The sequence below is a fragment of the Ischnura elegans genome, chromosome 5 (genome assembly GCF_921293095.1).
Source record: "Ischnura elegans chromosome 5, ioIscEleg1.1, whole genome shotgun sequence".
Lineage (NCBI taxonomy): Eukaryota > Metazoa > Arthropoda > Insecta > Odonata > Coenagrionidae > Ischnura > Ischnura elegans.
Genome location: NC_060250.1, coordinates 119,395,972 through 119,417,968, shown reverse-complemented (window position 1 = coordinate 119,417,968; position 21,997 = coordinate 119,395,972). Strand labels below are relative to the sequence as shown.

General features: G+C 37.7%; 1 protein-coding gene and 1 non-coding gene across 3 annotated transcripts in view; one reads left to right on the top strand and one right to left on the bottom strand.

Annotated features, from left to right (window-relative positions):
* The first annotated feature begins 1,118 nt into the window (after window positions 1-1,118).
* Window positions 1,119-21,997, top strand: part of LOC124159473 (matrix metalloproteinase-2-like) — a 764,180-nt gene continuing 743,301 nt past the window's right edge. The window contains exons 1-2 of one of the 2 annotated variants that reach the window (XM_046535299.1): window positions 1,119-1,149; window positions 12,963-13,394. In XM_046535299.1, coding sequence (XP_046391255.1) covers window positions 13,014-13,394 — 381 coding nt within the window. In that variant the 5' untranslated portion in view covers window positions 1,119-1,149; window positions 12,963-13,013. Of the gene's footprint in view, window positions 1,150-12,260; window positions 13,395-21,997 lie in introns of those variants that run through there. The other variant, XM_046535298.1, reaches the window with a different exon arrangement.
* Trnan-guu lies at window positions 3,625-3,698 on the bottom strand. Its single transcript has one exon. It is a non-coding gene; the product is annotated as a tRNA-Asn (tRNA).

Sequence of the window (21,997 nt, the reverse complement as noted above, 5' to 3'; positions counted from 1 at the left end):
CAGATCATTGAATGACTAATCAAGTTTTTGAGCATGATGTACGCTACATTATGATGTACAAATATCTTTAATATTGAGACCATGAACTGTTCTGTTATCCAAATGAAAGGTTCGAGGTAATCATGATTCATTATGGCATGAATGAATAACTTTAGGGTAAGATTTTAATCATTATATGCAAATAAATACTAAGGGTACCTTTTATTAGCTGATCTTTAGAAATAATCAGCACTGCTATAATTCAGATCAGTTAAATTAATTGTGCCATAAATGACGCCAAATATAAAAGAAATATAATACATTGCAGTTCGCTCTCAAATACTATAAATATTTATAACATGCATCAATGTACTATGGGAAAATTTGGCATTTTCATTACCTCAGTATCACTTGTAAAAATAAAACGTTGTTGGTCATGCAATCTTATTAGATTCAACTGAAGTGCATGGACACTGATTCTTTAATTTACAAATAAAAAAGAAATAGGGAAAAAATACCAGAAAGATACCATCAAAGCGATAGTTTATTATAAAACACCTTCGTGATAAAATCTGGTAGAAAATGTTTTTCTTTTCAGCATTACATTAATTGTGCAGCTAAAGTTTACGATATCATTACCATTATTTTACCTGTGTATTCAAAGAATATACTCAAAAATTTCGTTTTCACACAACAACACGATCGAAGTTCATCCTAACTTAATCCATATTAGAAAGGATAGCTATGCCACCTTTCATCATATAAGATTCGTTGAAAAGTTGTGTATAATAACAGTTAATAAGCAGTGGGTATCCACTGCAGACGTTAATTCGCGAAATGCACACGAGGAAAATGGTAATGACACTATTTACGTAATGTGGAAATAATCATATTAATTTACTTGGTTTCCAAAGAATAATTGAAACGCCCACTAATGAAGTAAGCTTCGCCATACAACATATCTTTAAATTATCAACAAAATCGAAATAACATAAGAATACGAACCCCTTAAGAAACAAGTCGCCTTCTCGGTTAGTCATCCTATGAATATAATGAAAAAATAAAACAATCACAAAAGGAATCCAATGTTTGGTTGGCACTACTGACCCCAACGGTTGGTACTTCAGATGAAACTGTGCTGCTGTATCGCTACGGGCTGAATTGAGGTCGGTGAGTAAATATTGTTTGTTTTTCCTTTTTCTTGACCTTGTTTGACTCAAAATTTCGCCAAAAACCTCCAATATTGTTGACAAATAACATTTAGAATTATCTTTGTCGTATATCCTACTCCTAATCTGCAAAATACCACATAATTACTTATTTCCTTTCACACCCACCTGCTTGACAACTTCGCTGGACGGTCACATGTAATCGAAAGTTGTGATCGAGCTTCATCGATTGTATCGATAGTTAGCTGAGGCTTTCGCGGCATTTTCAATTTTGCTTATTATTGGCCAGCGAATGACCTGACACAGAAAAAGCCTCTGTTTTGGTTTTATTAATGTATTACGCAATACAAATATATCCAGTGATTATGCAGCGAGTTTGCAATTTGATTGTGAAGTAATTAATGGCGCCATGGCGTTTTTGAATACTAATATCCGAGTACTTGTGAACTTAATAACTGAAAGTCTCGTTGCGCAATTTATGAACTTGTACGATTTAATATACATTTTCATAACCTTTTTGGACTCAGCGGAACGGATATATGTATGAAATTACAGCAATTTTCATTTTCTGCCAATTTATTCGTACATTTTGGGTGATTAAACTATCAATTTTCACGTAATTTATCGCGATTGGAGATTGAATTATTAACTTTTATTCACTTATTAATTAGTGCGGATTAATTTAACTTGTAACCAGTCCGCAAACCATTTCATTTACCTGGTCTGGAAATTATGAATTGATTGATGAAATCTTGGGGTATATCGATGCTGGTGTTCTCTCGTAAAAAGGTTTTGCTCCAAAATTTCTTTTTTTCGTTCGATGTATTATGTAGCAGATATTCTTCAGTCTTGACTATTTATTGCCTGTATGTGACAATTTTATTTGCTCTGTAGTAATTGTTTTTTCGTGGTTTGTCATATTTGTTGTGTGTTGTATTTAAGTGAGCTCTGAGTTGTCAATTTTGCCCTTCAAGCTCTATGTTTTTAGCCCGACTTTAATGTTTGAGAATAGTTCTCCACTTTTCAACGCCAACGATGTATACTTTTAATATTACTTGACTTTCATGGACGCAGTGGTTTCAAAGATGAGAAATGATATGAGTGCTTCTTAACATTTAAGCTTGCTGCTGCTACTACGTTGTCGATTTGACTTTCATCGTGATGCTTAAATAGTGATTTATCTGAAATTTCCTATTATATTCAGAAGTATTTAGATGAAATTCGTGTGTATCATGAGTTTTTTCATCTTACTACCGATTTCATCGTCAACTAATTTCATTTACCCGCATGAGCTATTGTTAGTTTGATAAAAGCGGTGATTTTTCATTATAGAAAAAGCTCATTGTATCTTAGCATACGCAGTGTTAGTGTTTAAGAAAGGAGATTGCGATGCATGTATTAAAAAAATTTACTCTCAACTATGGATTTTACCATCCCGTCCCGGTTGCCTCTCCTCTATTGAAATGAGAAACACTTTAGACATATTATTTGTGGTTTACAGAAGAATAATTGATCGTCGAGACTGTTACCGCAGCTAAAAGTATAAAATACTCATTATCAATGAATCAGTTTAAAATTTTCGCATGCTATTTTTGAGTGGATAGAAAATTGGTCTTTTGTTTCTGTGAAAACGAAATTCGCAACCCAATTAAGGAATTTGCTTAGGGTTGCTGAATTCGAACGAAATTGGAGATTTCATTCGCTGAATTTTCTCGTCATTGGAACGTTACAGTATTGATTTAATCCTGTTAGCTACAAGTAACGATTCTTGTTAATTTTGCACGTCTTTCTGAATTCGCTTTGTTGTTTGTCGTCCTGTCCGGGTCAAATATTGCAACTCAACTGTAAACTACTTTCCGATTTGCGATCAAGCTGAAATTTTCAGGGCAATTCAGAATCAGATAACAATGAAGTATTCTGACACATTTATTATGATTGGGACTGTATGTCGATAATTTTTCTATACACTCTATGTACTTAAGATCGGTTGAATGTCATTATTGTGTAACATGCGCCCAACAGTTTTTCGTTTTATCATCATCATCATCACTGGTCAACAATCCTAAGATTGGTTTGACGCAGCTCTCCACTCATTTCTTCTATCAGCAAATCTTTTCACACCTACGTATTACTTCTCTTCAATCCTTCTTTTCTTGCATACTTTCGTCGTATATTAACCATTTTATTTAGAGATTCTGTCAGCCTCGTATATATGAAATATATTTTATTCTTCCTAGTTCGGATAAAAATATTTGTTTATAAAAGTTGTTTTTAAAATGTGATGTTATTTATTTTTACGGTCTCAAGTGAAATCTAGCATTCTCTAAATCGTGGGGAATCTGAAGAACAGCGAAGTTGGAAAATAACTATAAAACCACATGTCTAGGATAGCGAGAAACCTTCTCAGGCGGAAATGGAACCCTTCGGTTTGCGGGCGAGGACTTCACCCCGCCACCTTCGATGCCGATAAAAATTACGCCCCCGGGTGGGCTCGAACCACCAACCTTTCGGTTAACAGCCGAATGCGCTAGCCGATTGCGCCACGGAGGCTGCCACGTTCAAATATATTTTATTGATGCCTGACTAGTATGCTGAGTGTAAAAGATTGTAAAATATTATATTGTTGTAGTGTTTATAAGGAAAATATCCAGGTGAAAGTTCTCGATTGTTTAATAATAAATATATAAGTTCATTCATTGTTCTAGAAGTCTGAAATCCTTTATAACATAGTGCTAAATTATAAAGTATGCGTTGACAACAGACAGGGATAAAAAAGGAATCGTACAACAACATGAAAAAACTGAATGCATATCTTCTTCTAACACTAAGTTAACATTAAACTTATCGATTTACATATAAATCACTCAAATGTTGAGACAATTAACTCAGTCTGCATTTAATGGGTCACTGAAAAATAAGAAAGTGATGGTTTTCCTCATAAGTATTTCAAATGAAGCACTGTCTTTTGCCTGTTGAGTGAAATTGTTCCACAGTTTTGAGGCAACACCTGTAAAAGATTTTCGACTGTGGCTGTCCTGAACTGGGGGGCATACAAAAAGCAGTTAATCAACACGCGATTACTTAATAATTTTTATTACGCCCTTATTATTGTAAAATGCAGGCCTTTTGCTGAAGTGACGCTACGCTCATCCTAATTTTTAAGTTACACTCAGAGTGACTTTGAGTCGCAGCGGCTCGATCAACAGAGGAAGGTTAGAGGAGGATATGAGCTGTTTTAGGCCACGAATTCTTTCGTTCGCGGAGCAGGAAGGGGCCGACCATGTTGAGTCACTCCCCCAGCCAGCCACTCGGGAATCATGGGGTCGTGACCCCTGCTCATCTCATCCTTTTTTTTTTTTCGTTTTGAAAATTATATTTTTCCAAGCCCGCCGTCTCGAACAGTTCATTTTTGTGTTGTGCCTTCTCTCTCCATCATATTTTGGTCAATAATCTCTCCGTTTCCAGACGTAGAGGAATTTATTTGGCATTGAAAGTTAATAAGTGCTCAAATATTAAGTTTTAAGAAAAATAATGTCGCTAATAATTATCGGTTTACTTATTGTTGGTCGAACGGTTACGTATTTGGGTTTACAACGAAGCTTGGATTTTACACTACTCGCACTTGGCTCGAAGTCATAAATTATTTATGGAGGGTAATTACGCAAAAGTTTAACTCAATTCAATCGTCCCCTGGATTGAAGGAATTCCATTGGTGACTGGGCCTTTTTATTGCGATATTTTCGTAGTATGCATTTGTAGCAGAAAAGCTTTCGTTTAAATTATCATAAACTAGCGAATTGTTTTCAGCCGTTTTAATACAAATACTCCTGGTAAGGCCGAAATAAAAATTCGGCCTGGGGTGCTCTCCCTAGCCACGAGCCGTGAACTGACATTTTTATGTTTTAAAGTAGTAATATCCAAGTCTTATCAGGGGGTTATTCAGCATTCCCAAAAGAAAATAACGACTTAAATAAATAAAAACGAAATAACGACGAAAAAAATTTGGGGAGATATTGAGTAATTCATTTCTCCAGGCAGCAACGATAATACGATTGAAACGAACCGTTCCCGAGGAAGTGAGCCGTTACGCGCACGACGTAGTCGATCACTAATTTTACTTCATAACAATGGCAGAATTTGGCTGAATCTGTGACGACAGCCGAATTTCTGATCAGATACATGAACACAGAATAACCTCCCAGTCCACGTCGCCTGTTATCACTTCTTGATCGACTCTTGATTTTTCGTATACTTGGCTTGCACACGGTGCCTACATTTTGGTCCCATTGACTGTGATCAAAGGTTTCAGTGCACACAGTCGAGTATTCTTGATCGAATTTTGGTCAGCATTTTAGATACTGAAACGTTTGCGATTTCAATGAAATTTGGTTGCGCGTTTTTTGAATGTAAGCCGAAATTAAAAATTTTAACTCTTTGACTCCATAACGTGGTTACTACCTCAAGATCAATCAAGTTGCCCAACTTTATTTTATTCCTGTAGTTTTCGTTTCAGTAACTTGCAATTTTGATGCAAGAAAGCCAAATCTAGTGTCAACAGTTTTTTTAGAGAACCAATTGGTTATATTAGGGATGGTCGGATCGGATACCTCGGATCCAAATATCCGCGGATATCTCCCTTCATCGGATACATCGGATATAAAGTCGCGGAAGACATCGGATCTGGATCCGAAATTTTAAAAACAATAGCGTCAGTGAATGAAACGCCCGTTAAAGGGTGGAAATAGTTCCGATTCTCTCTTAGAATGCGCCGTCGCATCCGATTCTTGTCCTACTCATGAACCGTTTTGTTTTAAAGCTCTCGCAGAGGCATCCGAAGATTTTTCCTTTTTCATTTCCAAACCCAAGCGTAACAGTTTAGGTCCTGAGCATGTAAAGTTGTTAAAAAAAAACAAATTGAAAGCCTATAAAAATGATTTTTGATTTATAAAAATATTAAAATGTGTATGAAAATATACAAAACAGTCGTTTGATTGCATGTACCTACCCAGAATAAACTTGAATATTACTTTGTTTAATAGCTGGAATTTGAAAAAGCATTTGCATCCGAAAATATCCGATCCGAAAGATCCGGCTCCGAAAATCCGATCCGAATCCGGATCCGAAAAAAATCCTGGATCCGACCATCCCTAGTTTACACCACTAAAGTTGATGGATTTGTTGTAAACGACGTTAACCTCTGCAAACTTAGGAACCAATTAGTCAATTTAGTCATTTAAGTCAAATACTGCTGTTGCTGCTCATGTTGTACTTACTGTCCACGGCGCGAACCTTGGCCCGCCATCATTCCTCGATCCCTATTTCCGTCGGGTGAGGTCGTGAGTCTTCGCGAAAAAAAATTAGCGGTGCGCATGGTGCTTATTCATAAGATGTCTTGGCGTGACCTTGCCCGAGTTTTCCTTTCGGCCTGGGGTTTTGACCCTGGAGTTTCATGAAGGAAAGGAGAGAACAGAGACATGCTAACAGGGTATGATCGCGGGAGTCGGTTCCTTCTTTATGAATTCATTTGGCGTGAACTCACTGAAGTTAAGGCCATCCAAATGGTGTATTATTATTAATGGGGCCATTTCATCTCTGTTGTAGATTTTTATCGGATAATAATTTTGGTTGATTACCTTCTTTATCATCATCATCATATGCTGTTATCACAGCTGTAATCAATCCTATGATTGCTTTGTTTTAGCTCTCTCCTCAATTCTCGTTACGGTTATCCTTTTAACACCTACATAAAGCTACTGCTTTGTGCTATTCATCACCTGCTCAATGCATGTCACACATTGCCTTTTTCCATGGAAGTCTAGTAAAAATCGCGAATCTCCTTAAAATATCGTGATGTTTTGATAATCGTGTCTATTACGTCGAGTTTTAAATTTTGATTTATCGTTGTTCGATTCAATATCATAATATTACATGTGCAGTGGGTCCTTTTCGTGATTATAGGGCTTTCTACGATGTTATAGAAAATATGTGGTGATATAGTGATATTTCTATCTTGCATGATATCGAGCTTTTTATCAGGACTTGTGTCGCAGTATTTCATCTAATACAATTGGTGATGGGCCAAGTCGTTCGTTTCTGTGATGTTGATCACCTTTCATCATTCATTTGAGTGACTCAATCGCGAATAGTCGATCGTCGGTCTCTACCTTTGTCAATCACGATCGATATCGGTCACCACCTATGATGGTCACTGCCTAAGTCAGTCGCGACCGATGTGACTGATAAACATGATATCAATAGCAACCCATATTATTCAAACCTTAAGTTACGCGGGTGACGGTCTGGTCGCGAGTGACCGACGACCGAAATCGGTCGCGAATATTCGTCGAACGTCATTGGTCGCGAATGGCCAGAAAGATTGTGTCGTTTTTCGTAGTGATCCCGTTCATCAATCGACCACGGAAAAGATCTTTGTCGCACAAGTTGGTCGCTCATGACCGAAGTATCAGCAGGTGCTTTATCATTGTATACCCACACGATCCATTTATTAAAAGTATCAAATTACGATTTTTTTAAAAATTTCGTTATCAACAACCTAACTTGCGATTGTGGGCGGTCTTGGCGATGTCGAATGCAGCTAACGTTGTCTTTTGACGGTATTAATTTTTATTCAGCTGTATTTTTTCGGCCATAGGCTTTATATTTTCGGATGACTTAAATTAATTGTAATTAGAGTTGCGATAAAAAATGGTATTTTTTTGGTTGGTCGGAAAGAAAAATGATTTTCCATGCGTACTCAAGCAGTGTGTCTTCTCGTATAATCTCTGTGGAAAATTAATGTGCTATACTTGTTCTCGGCCCGTAAAGTTAGGGAAAGTCATAAAAATCAGAGGAGACCGCAGGGTGACCTTGCATCGGTGACTGGGGGGACGCCCATGGCTTTGTAGTCCTACTGCTTTCATCTGAGCTTTTACGAGTAAATTTATTCGCAATTACACCGTTGATAGATTGCCGGCATCCTGGAATCAGTTGTGCCAGCTCCATTGGTGATTCGTGACTTGCTATCGGCGATTCTACGTGTTCCTACCAAAATTATCTGATGCTCATATTTATTGCTTAATAAAATATCCAATTGGATGTGCCTTATTTTTCGAAAATCCTCTACGATAATAGTTCCACCTTCCAAGTCGACCGTATATTGTCGATCAAATAATTACATTATGATGTTGGGGTGGGCGAACGGCTTTATCGCAAAGAGCTTCATGGGTTAAAAATACCTCATCCGTAAAATTATAATTTTTCGTTAGGGTAGGTATTTCCAAAGTAGCCAATTAAGAGATGTTATCTTCGTGTTTCAAATTTTTTATGCGAATAGAAAATCGTTCTTACGCGAGAAATTCGATGATACGCAATTTATTCCTTTTTTGTCAAAATTCTGTGAATTGAATGATTAATATCACTTCCCTTAATTATCTTTGCGCAATAATCTTTGGTTTGTTTTTGGGCCACACATTTTTCAAGCCAATACTTCGATTGAGATGGCCGAAATGCCATTTACCGTTTTAATTGAAGTCGTTCACGTATGTAGTTTTAATATGGCAAGTAGGTACTAGTAGAAACTCGGCTTTCATGTTTCAATGATCTCGAATTGAAGGCTCGACTATGATGGACAATTTAGGCATCGCTGCACCTGAATTAGATTTTTTCGGGTAGTTAAAGAAATACATTTGTGGATACTGCACTAATCTGTCATTTGTAAATCTTTAGGGGACTGGCCCCGGTGAAGTATCAAAAATTTCATCAACAAATACTTAGAATTCATGATAAGGATTTGGTATGTCACCTCTTCGTCTATTTGGCTTAGATTTCGGGAAATTCCTCGCTCGATGGGATGTGGTTTGGTGCAAGTGGGTGTATCCGAATCCGGTTGACTCGTTGATCGCTGATGAATCACTCGGAAGTGTGCAGAAGGATGTGATGGCATTTCTCGATGTCCACATTCACCTGAAGGAATCGACGTGTATTCTCTCGAAAATTGAGAAATGTTTTCTATCCACGGTTTTGATCAATCCTGAATCACACGATCATTTTTTCCGTACCTTGCGAGCGATCGCTGAAATGATGTCTGAAAAATGATCTTTCCACGCAACCATTTTCCACGTTGGCTCCAGGGATGGAAATTTATTTATTGCGTTAAACGTACATCCAATGTATAAATACCATTACAGGATGGACGGTTATTACAAAGATAAATACAAAATCCAGGCATATAATATAGTCAGACTGGTCATGTACATAAATTATTTTGAAAATGAAAAGGAGACTTACTTCTTTTTTCGAACTTATTTCGTAGGTACGACATGTTTCGAACCACAGAGGTCATTATCAAGTACAACAAATTTGAATGGTATTTTCGATTGATAATGACCTCTATGGTTCGAAACATGTCGTACGGACGAAATAAACCAGTGGAAATCAACGAAGTCTCCTTTTCATTTTCGAGTATCAACTTCCACATAGTTGAGCCTAATACCATTGAATAAATTATTCTGATTTTCAAGTTCATATTGTTCAAAATTTTCATCACCTCCTAGCAAAATTTCCTTCGATAAATACAACTCGTTAAACAGTGCATTTAAAAAATTACATATTATATGCAAAGGGTTATTTTTCGATAGCCTCTTTTAACATTAATGAGATAAAGTCTTTTGTACCCTACTTTACTTTTTGGAATATTCATACATATTCTATAAGTGAAACTACTCCTTTCACCTTTATTTACTGTGTCTTGCAAAACCAATAATTTTTTTATATTCTCTTCACACATAGTTTTCGAAACTCAAATATTTGTATTAGGCAGTCATACTCGATGTAATTATCAATTAAAGGGTAAGTATTATAACGGTCGTAATACATGCACCTTAAACTTTTTCTTTCTGTCTCTAGATCATATCAGTGTATTTTTCTTGTAAACGGGTTATAATTCACGGAACAGTATTCCGATTTGCTCCTAAAAATAGAATAGTTCAAAAATGTTTAGCACCCTTTCATTCTTGAAGTATTTAGAAAATCCCATCACTTTTTTCCATCGCTCGGTATGTCCCTTTTTATGTCGCTGATACAATTGCTGACACCGTCGTTCAGCCAATCTGAACGTGCGACCTCTAGCAGCAATAGGGTGGTTTCCTATTATTTTTTTACTGCCTAAATCGAGAGATTATTACTCCTGGAGTACGCACTTCACGCTCTTGAATTTTCGAATGTCGATATCTATTTTTCTCCATTAAACGAAAAGTGAAAATTTTCAAGCCCGCGAAAACGCGACGGCTAAGTAGGAATGCTGGGAAAAGTCCGTGTGACGTATTTCTGGTTCCATATGTCGGCGTGTGAGGTGACCTTAGGGCGAGGCTTGAGCGCTGATACGACGCAGGCTGCTAGCAGGTATCTGAGTACCCTGCTAGCAGGTAGCGCTTGGCTTAAAAAAGGTTTATTAATACCTTATCAAACGAAGAAAACTTTCCGACCTTAGCCAGTTTTAATAGGTGATTATTAAGACATGTTTCCCTGAGCTCTGTGCGTCATGCATGCATTGGTAACCTCAGACGATGCATAACTCCTATCCTCTCGTGTAGAAACTAGGTCCCTGTGACGTCACGTGGAGTGGAATCGCATGGGCGCCAATATGGCCTTTTTCAAATGAGGATAAAATTGACCATTGCCATTCGTCTGAACTAGGATTTCTAAAACCAAATAATTTGTATATTTAATTCTAAGTAATTTATCAATAAAAATAGAGACAAACTGCAAAAATAAACAATTATAAGGTAGGAGTCAAAATGACTCCATTCGGTAGTTCTAGGAGGGGTGTCTAGTCCGGTATTCCTAGTGTTAATAATCACCTATTAAAATTGCCTAAAGTCGGAAAGTTTCCCTCGTTTGATAGGGTATTAATAATCCTTATTTAAGTCAAGCGCTACCTGCTAGCAGGGTATTCTACATTTCTTGGAGTAATAATATTTCTTGGAGTTTAGGTTATTCTACGCTAGCGCCATGCTCGGCAGCAAGCAGCCTGCATCGCTGCATCGTAGCGGCGTTCATTGCCTCGCACCCAGGTGGCCTCCAACAGCAGCAGGCAGACGTCACTAGGGCTTTTCCCAGCATTCATACTGATCCGTCGCGTTTTCGCGCGCTTGAAAAAATTTCACTTTTCATTTATTCGTGAAAAATAGATATCGTCATTTAAAAATCTTAAAGCGTGAAATATGAACTCCAGGAGAAATCATCTTTCGACTTAGGTAATAAAAAATAGTAGGAAACCGCCCTATTCTCGCTCCCTTGTAGGGGCATATGTGTCCAATGACATAAAAACACTAATTTTGTGAAAATTTTAAGAAAAATTGCGGAGTTTTTCGTACTCACTCCACTGGCTAGGTACACATGAGGAATAAACCGAAAGTCTTGTTGTATTTGACCTTCTCATTGATTCGTTATAAACTATTAAATTTCCACTTAATAAACAGCATTGCAAGTGAGAGTTCTTAACAATGTGGAAACTACAATATCTAAAGGATATCACAAAATGAGTTTATAACTAGAAGCGAATAGTCTAATATGTAATAGAAATAATTCTTATAATCATACACCTTCTCATTAAATTTTGAGAGAATTAAAAAAAATTGGGACATATGTGTTATGTGGACATTAAAGGTTTAATCAGCAAAGATTTGGGTTCTTTCACGATTTAAAAAAAATCGACTGTGGTAGATTTCGAAAAATAACAAGACCCGAATTTTTCCGTTTCACCCTCTTTTGAGCTGTTCGAGGCGAAAAATCGATGACCATCTTGCAGAAAAGTTGATGACTTCATGAAATCCTGAGGAGCGGGTCACTGCTACCTACACTCGATACTCCTCGCGCATCGTTCACACATGTTCATTGTTGCTTTGTTCATTGTTCAGGCTGTCAACAAAGTTGGAACGCGCTATAAAGTATTTATTTTGATGTAATGGAAAGGTGGCTCGTCTAAAGCCTGTACGCTCGTTATGTGGCGGGGTGTCCTGGCTCGTAGTTCTTCGTTTCGCCGCTGGTCGGCGGCCTTCGCGCTGCGCTGTTTTTAACCTTCGAGTCTCACGACTATGGACGCAGTCGGTGGGGGAGCTTGGAGCGTGGCGAGAGATACGTTTGGCCTGTCCGTGTGCGCGCGAACCACAAGTCGCGCGCTTAATTTTAACTCATCCATTTTTTTACATCAATGAACGTAAAAAAACGTAGTTGACGATAGATACTTAGACGCGATTCACTTCAAATCATCAGTGTTCAGTGATGGTTACGAAAGTGAAAATCAACGAAATCAACCTCATGTCACACTCCACAGCCAAAACATAACAACCCACCCGAAGCATACCGAAATTTTTATAAATGCAATCAAGCCGGGGTTTCTTCTCATTTTTCTATATCCTTACTAACCTCAAGGGAATGCTATAATCAAACTGCGATAAGGTTCAAGATGCCACTGTGGATCGCGGACGGAGGACTTTTTAAATAAGGATCGTTTATGGACCCTAGGGTGTTTGTTAGTGTTTCAATTGTTTCACGCACCTGATAGGCTGTCGTCTTTTTTTTAATCGAACGCTTTTGCACTCAACGGTGCGAAAGTCCTGTGTTTGTGTGTTTAGTTTTCATCCTCACCGAAGTTCTGTTTGTTGTGTGGTGAAAGTTTTTCTTTGAGTGTGTTGACCATAGAGCGCATAGCTCACCCGGTTTTCGGGGTTTAGTATCAATTTATCATCGTCATTACAATTTGTTATTTCGTGTCTTTTCTCTCCATCTCCTTCCACGATGCCCATCCTCGCCCAGGAGGATTCCCGCCTCCGTCATGAGGAAGTCCAGTCGGACCCTCGCCGTAACATGTGCCTCGAAGAGGGCGAAGACCCAACACACTGGGAGAGTTTCGTGCGGGACCAAGCCGGGAGGTCGAGGGGGAAAAGCCCGGCCTCCGCCTCCCCATCTCCCCGCCAACTTTCGGATGATGCCCGCGTCGAAGAAGAGGCTCCCGTCGGTGGTGAAGTGTGTTTTGCCAGGGGCGATAGGCCCGGGTGCCGACGCCGCAGGACGTGGATGGTTTTAGGGTGGTGGTCTTGGACGGCGGTTGTTTTTCTCCTCCTTTGTTTGAGTGAATCGGACGCTTCGCCGACGCTCTCCGGAGATGAGGAGGAGAACGTCGTGGGTCGGACTGAACTGGAAGGACGGTCTTCGAGGCGGAAGAGGGATTACATCACGGATTCCGAGGTGAGTGACTTACTTGTTTTCTTGCCGCTACTATTGGTCGCGGCGACTCCTTCCGCTTGTATCGATCACTGCTGCCCGCTGGAGTACCCCTGAAAACCCTGGGTGGGTGGCGCTGAGGCGCCGCCGGCCGGTTTACAATCAGTTTTCCGTCGAGGAGTAACGATATTTTAACGATTGAATGTACGCCTCACGCCGTGAAGCTCCATGATTCGCGCGTGATCAGCCACACGTCCCCTATTGGTCGCGGCAACAATAGTAACGTTTCTGGTCGGTGTCATGCTTGCATTTCTATAAGAAGCTCTGAGTGTAAAGGCCTGGTTACACGGTACATTAACGCGTACAAGTTAGTGTACATTTGCGTGAATGATTTTGGCGGGCCGGAACGGAACATGTACGAATGCATGAACCAAATTAGAACAGGTTCTACTTTCTGTGCATGCATTCGCGCAAGTTGGGTGGTTACACGGTGCATTTTGGCGTTCATTCTCGCGTTCATACATTTAGACATTAACCCGTACGTGTTAATGTATCGTGTAACCAGGTCTTAAGAATCAGGTAGTGACTGAGATTTCCACAAACACTCGAAGGCCCCTCCTCCACTTTACCAGCAGACGTTGTTTTCAACTGTAAGTTCCGGCATACATTGTTAAAAACTTGCGTTCTACTTTCTGAGAGCAAGAACCATTGTTTATTTATCATCCTCGTTACCCATTTATATTCTCCAAATCTCAACTTTGGTTATTACCCGTTTCTTACGCTCATACATCCATTTTTTTGTATGACGTTGTAGCTGGCTGGTTCCAGTGTTTATGTTCCAAATGTACCAATTGTGCTGCACATTATCGAAATTTTATCCGACCTTTGGGGCCTGTCTAATTTATCTATCCACTGAAACAAATGCATTTAAATTGACGCCTTGAAGCTAAATCTTCTATTCACGAGGACTTTTCCATTTTTATTTTCCTAAAGTCCCATTGAGTCGTGGATGGGAATTACTATTTCACTTAGAAAGTATTTTTACTTAATTGGAATACCGATGTCGTCATTTGTCCCCTAAGCTTGACTTTGTTTTATTTATTTGTCTCAATTACCCCCGAATGTGGGCTTTACATCGGGAGTTTAAACAATCTACAACACATGGGCGTACCCAGCGAGGGGCAGGAGAGGGCAGCTGCCCCCCCCCTCCCCCCAGAAGCAAAAATCGCGAGTGTCATTAAGGAAAATAATGTTTTTTCAAGCAAATAATTTTAAAAACTAATAAAGGGCTGTTACAGTTTCCTTAGAATGTTGGTTTCATTCACCTTTTCCATGCTTAAATCTTACCTACAACTTGAACAACCATGGCTTGCCACCCCCCTAGTTTTGATCCTGGGTACGTCCTTGCTACAACAGACGATCACACACACCCATGTCCTGGAAGGGGAAACCTATCCAGGCGGGACTCGAACTCGCGACTTTCGGTATGGTAGGCGAGGACTGAATCCCCGCCGCTACCGAGGCCGACTAATTTTGGTAACGTTCTCTCAAAGTCTGAGATTTTATAGTTTTTACTCATAAGCGTTTTTCGAATTTGCCGCCCCCGTCGACCAGTAGTATGACTCGGGGTTTTTCTCAATCGAATGCACATGCTCGTGGCAGTGAGGCATCGGCGTTGACCTTGTTTACGTCTCTCACTTCTTGGTCGATGCTATTTGACGGATGACATTCGATCGATCCATGTTTCACTTTCAGGGCAACGTATCCATCTTTAGAACTAAAGTTCACGAGTTATTTTTTTTGCATCCCTGCGGCTGCAATATTTCCCATCTGGATGCTGGAAGGCATGGATATATTTTCCACGGAGTCTTAGCGAGAAAAGAAGCAAACGTCTCTCACGGTTGAATTCTCGTGATTTTTTTTCATCTCCTGTTATCGTGTACTTATCTCCGCTGTCAATATCGTCAGATTACAAACAAGTTTCTTTACTCTTAACATCAGCTAACGCTCGCTATTTATTTTTGTCAAGTGAAATAAATTATTTATATTTTTGGCCCGAAGAGAAAAGACAGGAGAAGATTATGCAGATCATACCCAATCATTACATTTTAAGTGTACGTCTTAGTGGTTTGATTTACGAATTTAGTGCATTTTTCATCGTACACGCATTTTCGTTTAGCACAAATGAAGGCATTCAGTCAAGATAGGTCATTGACTAGCATTTGATGTTGCTGGAAGTAATACGTTTTACATAGTTGCCATTTAATATGGAATAATATTAAATAGGAGTAGTATCATACGAATTTTTGTTTTTGGTATGAAAATAAGTCTTTCCTTACCTTTTAAACTGCGCATATTTTTTGGTAAATTCAGAAACAATGAATCATTTCTTGGTTAGTGTTATTTTCGCGTATTCAACACCTGTTCAACCCAGTGTTTCTTCTATGTAACATCCAAAAATGTGTACATTTTCAGCTCTATTCAGGAAAGATTAAATCTAAGCGTTCTCTTGTGCTATACATTTAATGATGAAATATGTTGTTGCAACAATAATTATGATTGAGTAGAAAATTTTAAAAGTTTTAAAATGAGAAGTCTTGAAATTTTATTTCTCCCAGAAGCACCTCTAAGTTAGAAAGGGATTGCAAAATAAACGTGTTAGAGACGAAACTTAAAGTCTAATTTTTATTGAGGCAATTGCGAAGTAAATTTTAATCTTCGTAGGTGTGAGCTGGGAAAATTATCATACACTACAACAGTATTCGGCTATTTTTCCAATTTTTGGCTGTTTTTCGTCAAATTAAGTAGGTCTTTTAAGTAGTTCCATTCTCCGTTGATATTTTTTAATCAAAGCTTTTATGCTCTTAGTAACTACAAAATGCACTGCATTTTGAATAATATTTTGTTTCAATGGAAACCTTTTCGGGTAAAGAGTGTGTTTTATCGAATACCATTATCTTTTCCCGTCATGATTTCCTGGAAACCTATCAACCGAAGGGCTATTTTCCCTATCTCTCAATTTGAAGTGTTATCACTGAATGAGTTTTGTGATAACCATCGATCCCCCAGATAGAATCTCATTGGCCATTAGTTGAGTTGAAACTGTCATCGTTAGTACCAACGAACGTTTAAAGGCTTCCATTTTGTATCATTACTATGCTCGTATCTTGGCGGTAACTTTGGTAGATTCAGGAAAAAATGAAGCATTTATTGGACTTTTTTAAAAAGAACTTTCTTCAAATTTGTTCTCACTATCTCGAAAATCCGAATTTCTGCCGATTTCTATTATGCGTTTCCTCTGCAAAAGGTGTGGTCAAATTTTGTGAATCCGTCCCCTTTTGCCTGCCAGAGTCTTAATTAAAAATCCAAGTTTTCTTGTCATCTCTATGTTGCAATTGTCTCAGGAGTCAACGAAACTTTTCATTGAAATATTACTTCCGAGTGATTTGAATAATGTGAGTAAATTTGTATGTAAAATTACTAGTAAATATTTTTGTTTACAGGAAAGTACTGCATATTCACTTTGAGTAAGTCTTGCGAAGTAAATTCTTAAGTCCTCGCAGGTGTGAGCCGAGAAAAATATCATCTACTACGATAGTGCTCCAACGTTTGGCTGTTGCTGGTCAAATTATCTTTATTCTTACTACTTGATATGTCTGTTTATTCTAATAATTTTTTCAAAATTATATTAAATGCACCTGATATCATATTCATTCATTTATACATAATTTGATTATTTTTATCTAAATCGAAATGTATATTTAAACAAAAACTTTCCTTGATAGAATGTTTATCAGTATAATAAAAAATACCAGGCGTAATTTCAAACACTACATGGAGAATGGAATACAATATATCGTTTAAGAATCCTCTTACGTGAACTAAAAAGTTTTAAAAAGAGCTGTTAGTATTTAAATCTGCATAGAGCCAAATATTTTGTATCAATTAAGAATTTTTTTTTAACCTGGAAAGAGAATATTTACGTACTTCTTTGAATTTATTTTTATTCCTTTGAATGAATTTTTAGAAAAAAAATACTTATTTTTTAATATAAATAACCTATTTGTATCTTACGATGCTGCAAGATGGCGTAAATCGTCATGAATATGAAGCATTTTTTACGGCGAAATCCTACAGAAATATTTATCACACCGAGGAAATAGATGTTTTCAAAATTTTGTTCACTAGTTTTTTCACGTAAACAAACTAGTGATGAAAGCCAGTTTTTAATATTATTTAGCATTCTATATCTTACGATGCTGTAAAATGGCGTGAAACGTCATGAATATGGAGCATGTTTTACGTGAAGGTACTGCAAAAACATGTATTCCACCGTGGAAATATATATTTTCATTATTTCCATCACTAGTTGGTTTATATGGTTAATTTGTAATATTAATTAGCTTCCTGTATCTTACGAAGCTGTAAGGTGGCGTAAAACGTCATGTGAAGTATATTTTACAGAAAAGTTCTTCCAAAACATTTATTACACCGTGGAAATGTACGTTTCCATAATTTACGTTAGTAGTTTGTTTACGCGGGGATGAGTCTGGCAGTTGAGTTCTTTCGCACTCTCCGGCCCTCCATCTGGAGCCTTTTACGTGATGAATCGGCATTTGAATCATCTGGAAACGACCTCATCTCCTCAGTGACCCTTACGTACGCGACTTTGAACCCTCATTACTAATCTTTTGTTTTTCCGCATCACGGTTCTGGCGGACGAGGAATCTCCGCTCGTGTTTTGTGTATTCAACGATTAGTGAAACTTTGAACAGCTGTTTCTTCAATTATGTGTGCTAGTGGCGACACATCGCCAGAGGGCAGGCAGGTCTTTTCCTGTTTTCATTTTTTTTCCTTCTGTCCTCTCTTTAGCCTGCTGGCTGTATCTAGAGTTGCTGCCAACCGAGATGATAGTATTTGCCATTGTCATTTATGAAAGAGTGCAATGCGGACCGTGTTATTTTTTTTCTGCGCACGACTTGGTATTTAGTGGCATTGCCCCTTGCTCCTTATCCACATGTGCTAAACATTTCGCAATCGAGAACTGTAGTCTCAAGAATTACTTTCACATGCCGCGTACAAGTCTTTGAACTTTAAGTGGAGAGCGGTGGCTACTTCTCTCCAAACACGTTGAGAAATCGCTTGCACCTCGTTTCAACTTCGTGAAAAAAGCAAAGATGAAAAAATTAGTGATCTGCACAGCTTCGATGACATCGAAGTTCCCGTGGCGATGACATCGATTTTTGACGAGTTCACTTCGTGGAAATTCATTGTAATAAGATACAAACAGCTGCAGTAATCTTCCACACTATTTTTTATGCGATAAAATCGTGAAGAAAATTACTGCAGATTTTTGTATTTTTTAAATCTTGTGTCACATGCCCCTGTTGGATGTTTAATAAACTCGCCATAAAAATTTGTTTATTTTATTTTCCTCTTTCGCGTCTTAAAATATGCCTCCATTTGAAAAAAGAGGCTCTGAGTATGACGGTAAATATTTACTACGGTTGAAAGAATGTATAAATATTACTCCTTTGGCCGCTTGAGGACTTCCTCCAGCGTACAGATCAACTGATTTTTCTCGGAAAATGCAAATGCATCTCTCTCGCTATCAGCCATAATCGGCTTGCAGTTGGAGAATGGTTTTTGATCGCTTTAGAATAGTAAATGTATGAAAACTATGAACTATCGAAAGAACTATGAACACACTAACACAGTAATTAGTTCACTCTTTTCATTTTCCTTGGTTTTTATTTTCCAAGTCCATTTCTTTTTATAGACGCTCATCTACGTGTGCGATTTGTGGAATCATATTCAGGTCGCAGTACCTGATTCTCTTGTCAGTAGAGGAGAATAGCTTAATTACAAGATATTTTAATGTGCTAATTTGAGTTTTGTCTAATGTGTTTCCCTTTCCACAAGGTCTAGTCTAGATATCGTAAACTTACTGTTGAAATTATTCGTGGAAAACGCCTGTGGGATGGAATTGATATGATAGGTAAAAAGTTAAGAGAAATTGAAACACTAAATGTAGTAAATTGAGAAGTCCAGAGTTCTTAACCCTTGTTCTTGCTTTAAACTACTCCGTACCACCAAGAAACACCTCGTAAATCTGTTGCATCGGTTCAAGGTAAAGTGTGTGGCTAGGAAGGTCATGCTAAAAAGATTGGTTATTTAGAAATGATCCAAATACGTTTTCTTTTGAGGTTAGTGAAGCAAGGTAGGGTGCATTTGTCACAGCAATTATATATGCACATGTGGCTAAAGGTGTGAAATGATGCGGTTGACTGAGGAAGTTATCGGCTTACACGGTGTAATAGCCTCAACGAAGGAGAAATAATGCGCAGATATACGGGAAACAAATATACATGTCTTATAAATAATTGGCATTATAGAAAAATATGTGATTTCATCGGGATTGATGTAGATAATTTCTTAAATTTTGTTTAAAAAAATAACGAGAATTAATACTGCTGAAATGTAATATCCTATTTTGTATACTTGATTATTTTAAATTTATACAACTGGGTGTAGTTATGTTAATGCTCTTGTTCAGTATTTTGCTTGTAAGGTACATACAATATTTCTCTGTCAAAGAATGGATTTTTTGGCAATAGCATCCAATAATTACGTCTCTATCTCATCCCCACTCTAGGGTAGTTTCTGTTGAGAAATATGTATTAATTTTGTGGGAGTGAATTATTTGACGAGAATAGACTTTTCGGAAACATTGGACAATATAATTATCCGAACAATAATTAGCTTCTTATATAGGTTAGTTTTTTTTTAGCCGAGTATTAGTGTTTTTACGTGTTATATCAGGTGCGTTTTTCGTTACAACCGCGGCAAAATACGGGATATTGCATTTTATACTTAAATAGAAATTCAGTTCGAAATATGAAAGAAGATAAAAAAATGAATGGAATAGGAAAAATGTTGTGATGTGCGTATTTCTGCAAATAATTCTTTTTTGAGGAGGTTCCATGTTAAAATCTGCTATTTTTATGTGCCATTTTTTTGTCAAAATATCGTAGTAAATGCTCTCGTGATGATAAACGAACGTATTATGTTTCTCAGAACTTTATTTTTCTACTTGACAACGCCATTCTCCACGCTGTAGAATATTCATGTGAACTGCACTAGTGCATGGCGGGGAATATACATACGAGGAAAGGTGTGGCTGAGGGAGTTCGCATCCCGACGTGAGGTAAACGGAGGATTGCGTTTCCAAAAAAATTGGGAATGAAAATTCTGTGGAAAATACAAGTCTGTTCTTTAATCATGAATGTATGTACAATATTTCCAAAGGCTGAGGCTTGAAGCATTTAATCTAGCAATATGCTTAGCTGATTTTTGTGTTTCATCGTCGTTGACTTTCGACGTTTTACTTTCCGGAAATTGAATTCTAGCATGTAAGATTTTCTGCGGTATCTTATGGAATATTTTTCTGATGCGAGCGTAAGGAATAAGAATTTCAGGTTCTTATGATAATTTAAATGCTACTTTGAAAAAAGGCTGACATAACGCGTGCTTTAATTTAGAGCCATGCCTTAAATGAAATTTAAAAGCGATTCCGTACTATTCCACGAGTTATCATCATCAATATGCAGTTTAAGTCTGTGACTTAAAGCGATATAGTTAGGTACTTTAATTGAAAATTAGCCTATGGTCGTAGCAAACACCTTAAACAACTGCTGGATTTTCATGGTGATCATTCACGAATAACTTGTCTCATCTATCACGTTTGATTTACCATGCTGTTTGATATTCACTTTCTAATTCTGGGGTATATGAGTTTGTAGTTGATTGATTTACAAAGGATGAAGAGATGGCAAAGCATATAAATTGTGTTATTATCGGAATATCGGAAGCAATAAAATAATAATAATGAATTAGTACTTTAAGTTGGACATATTAACGCTTTTAAGAAGCTAATCTATCGATAAAAAAAGCTAATAAGCATAAGGAGTATTTAATTTTTTATCATTCTGTTTAATTCTGCTAAAAACTTCTCAGGATATGAGCTATGAAGGAAATTTTGTTACCACACTTTTAACGCAAATATTGAATTAAATATTTGTTTTGAATCTCGCAGACGTCATAGACACTTCTCTTCATTTGTGTCGAAGCCCGTGGGCGCCCCGCTGGCAGTTACAAATGGGTGGGGTTTTTCGCTCATAGAGACAGGTCTACTTCAAGGGGAGAGAAGAGGTGTATTGGCTCAAGCAGGGGAATAGAACGGAGGAGAAAGACTTCTAATAATATAAGTTAATAATTAATGTTTCTCTTTATTTTTTGCACACCAAAATAGGAGTAGATAGTGATCCTTTTCTGTTCTACGTGAAAATGCGTGGTGTAACTATAGTTATTAAAATAATTTAGTGTGGGAATACTTATTTTTTTGATAGTAATTCATGAGGAGTCATTGTTGCTCGGGTGAGTCATGCAGAAAAAAATTAAATCGTGACATTTGGAAACCGAATAGGGCTCATGATGGCCATTTTCTGTCATTCTATAGCGTTTTAAATCGAAGGATGCGATTTTGGAGCCATTTTTTGTGCAACAATTTAATTTCTCTCTGCCCTTTCGTGCCCACACTCCCCTTCGGCGCTGTAAAAATATTAATT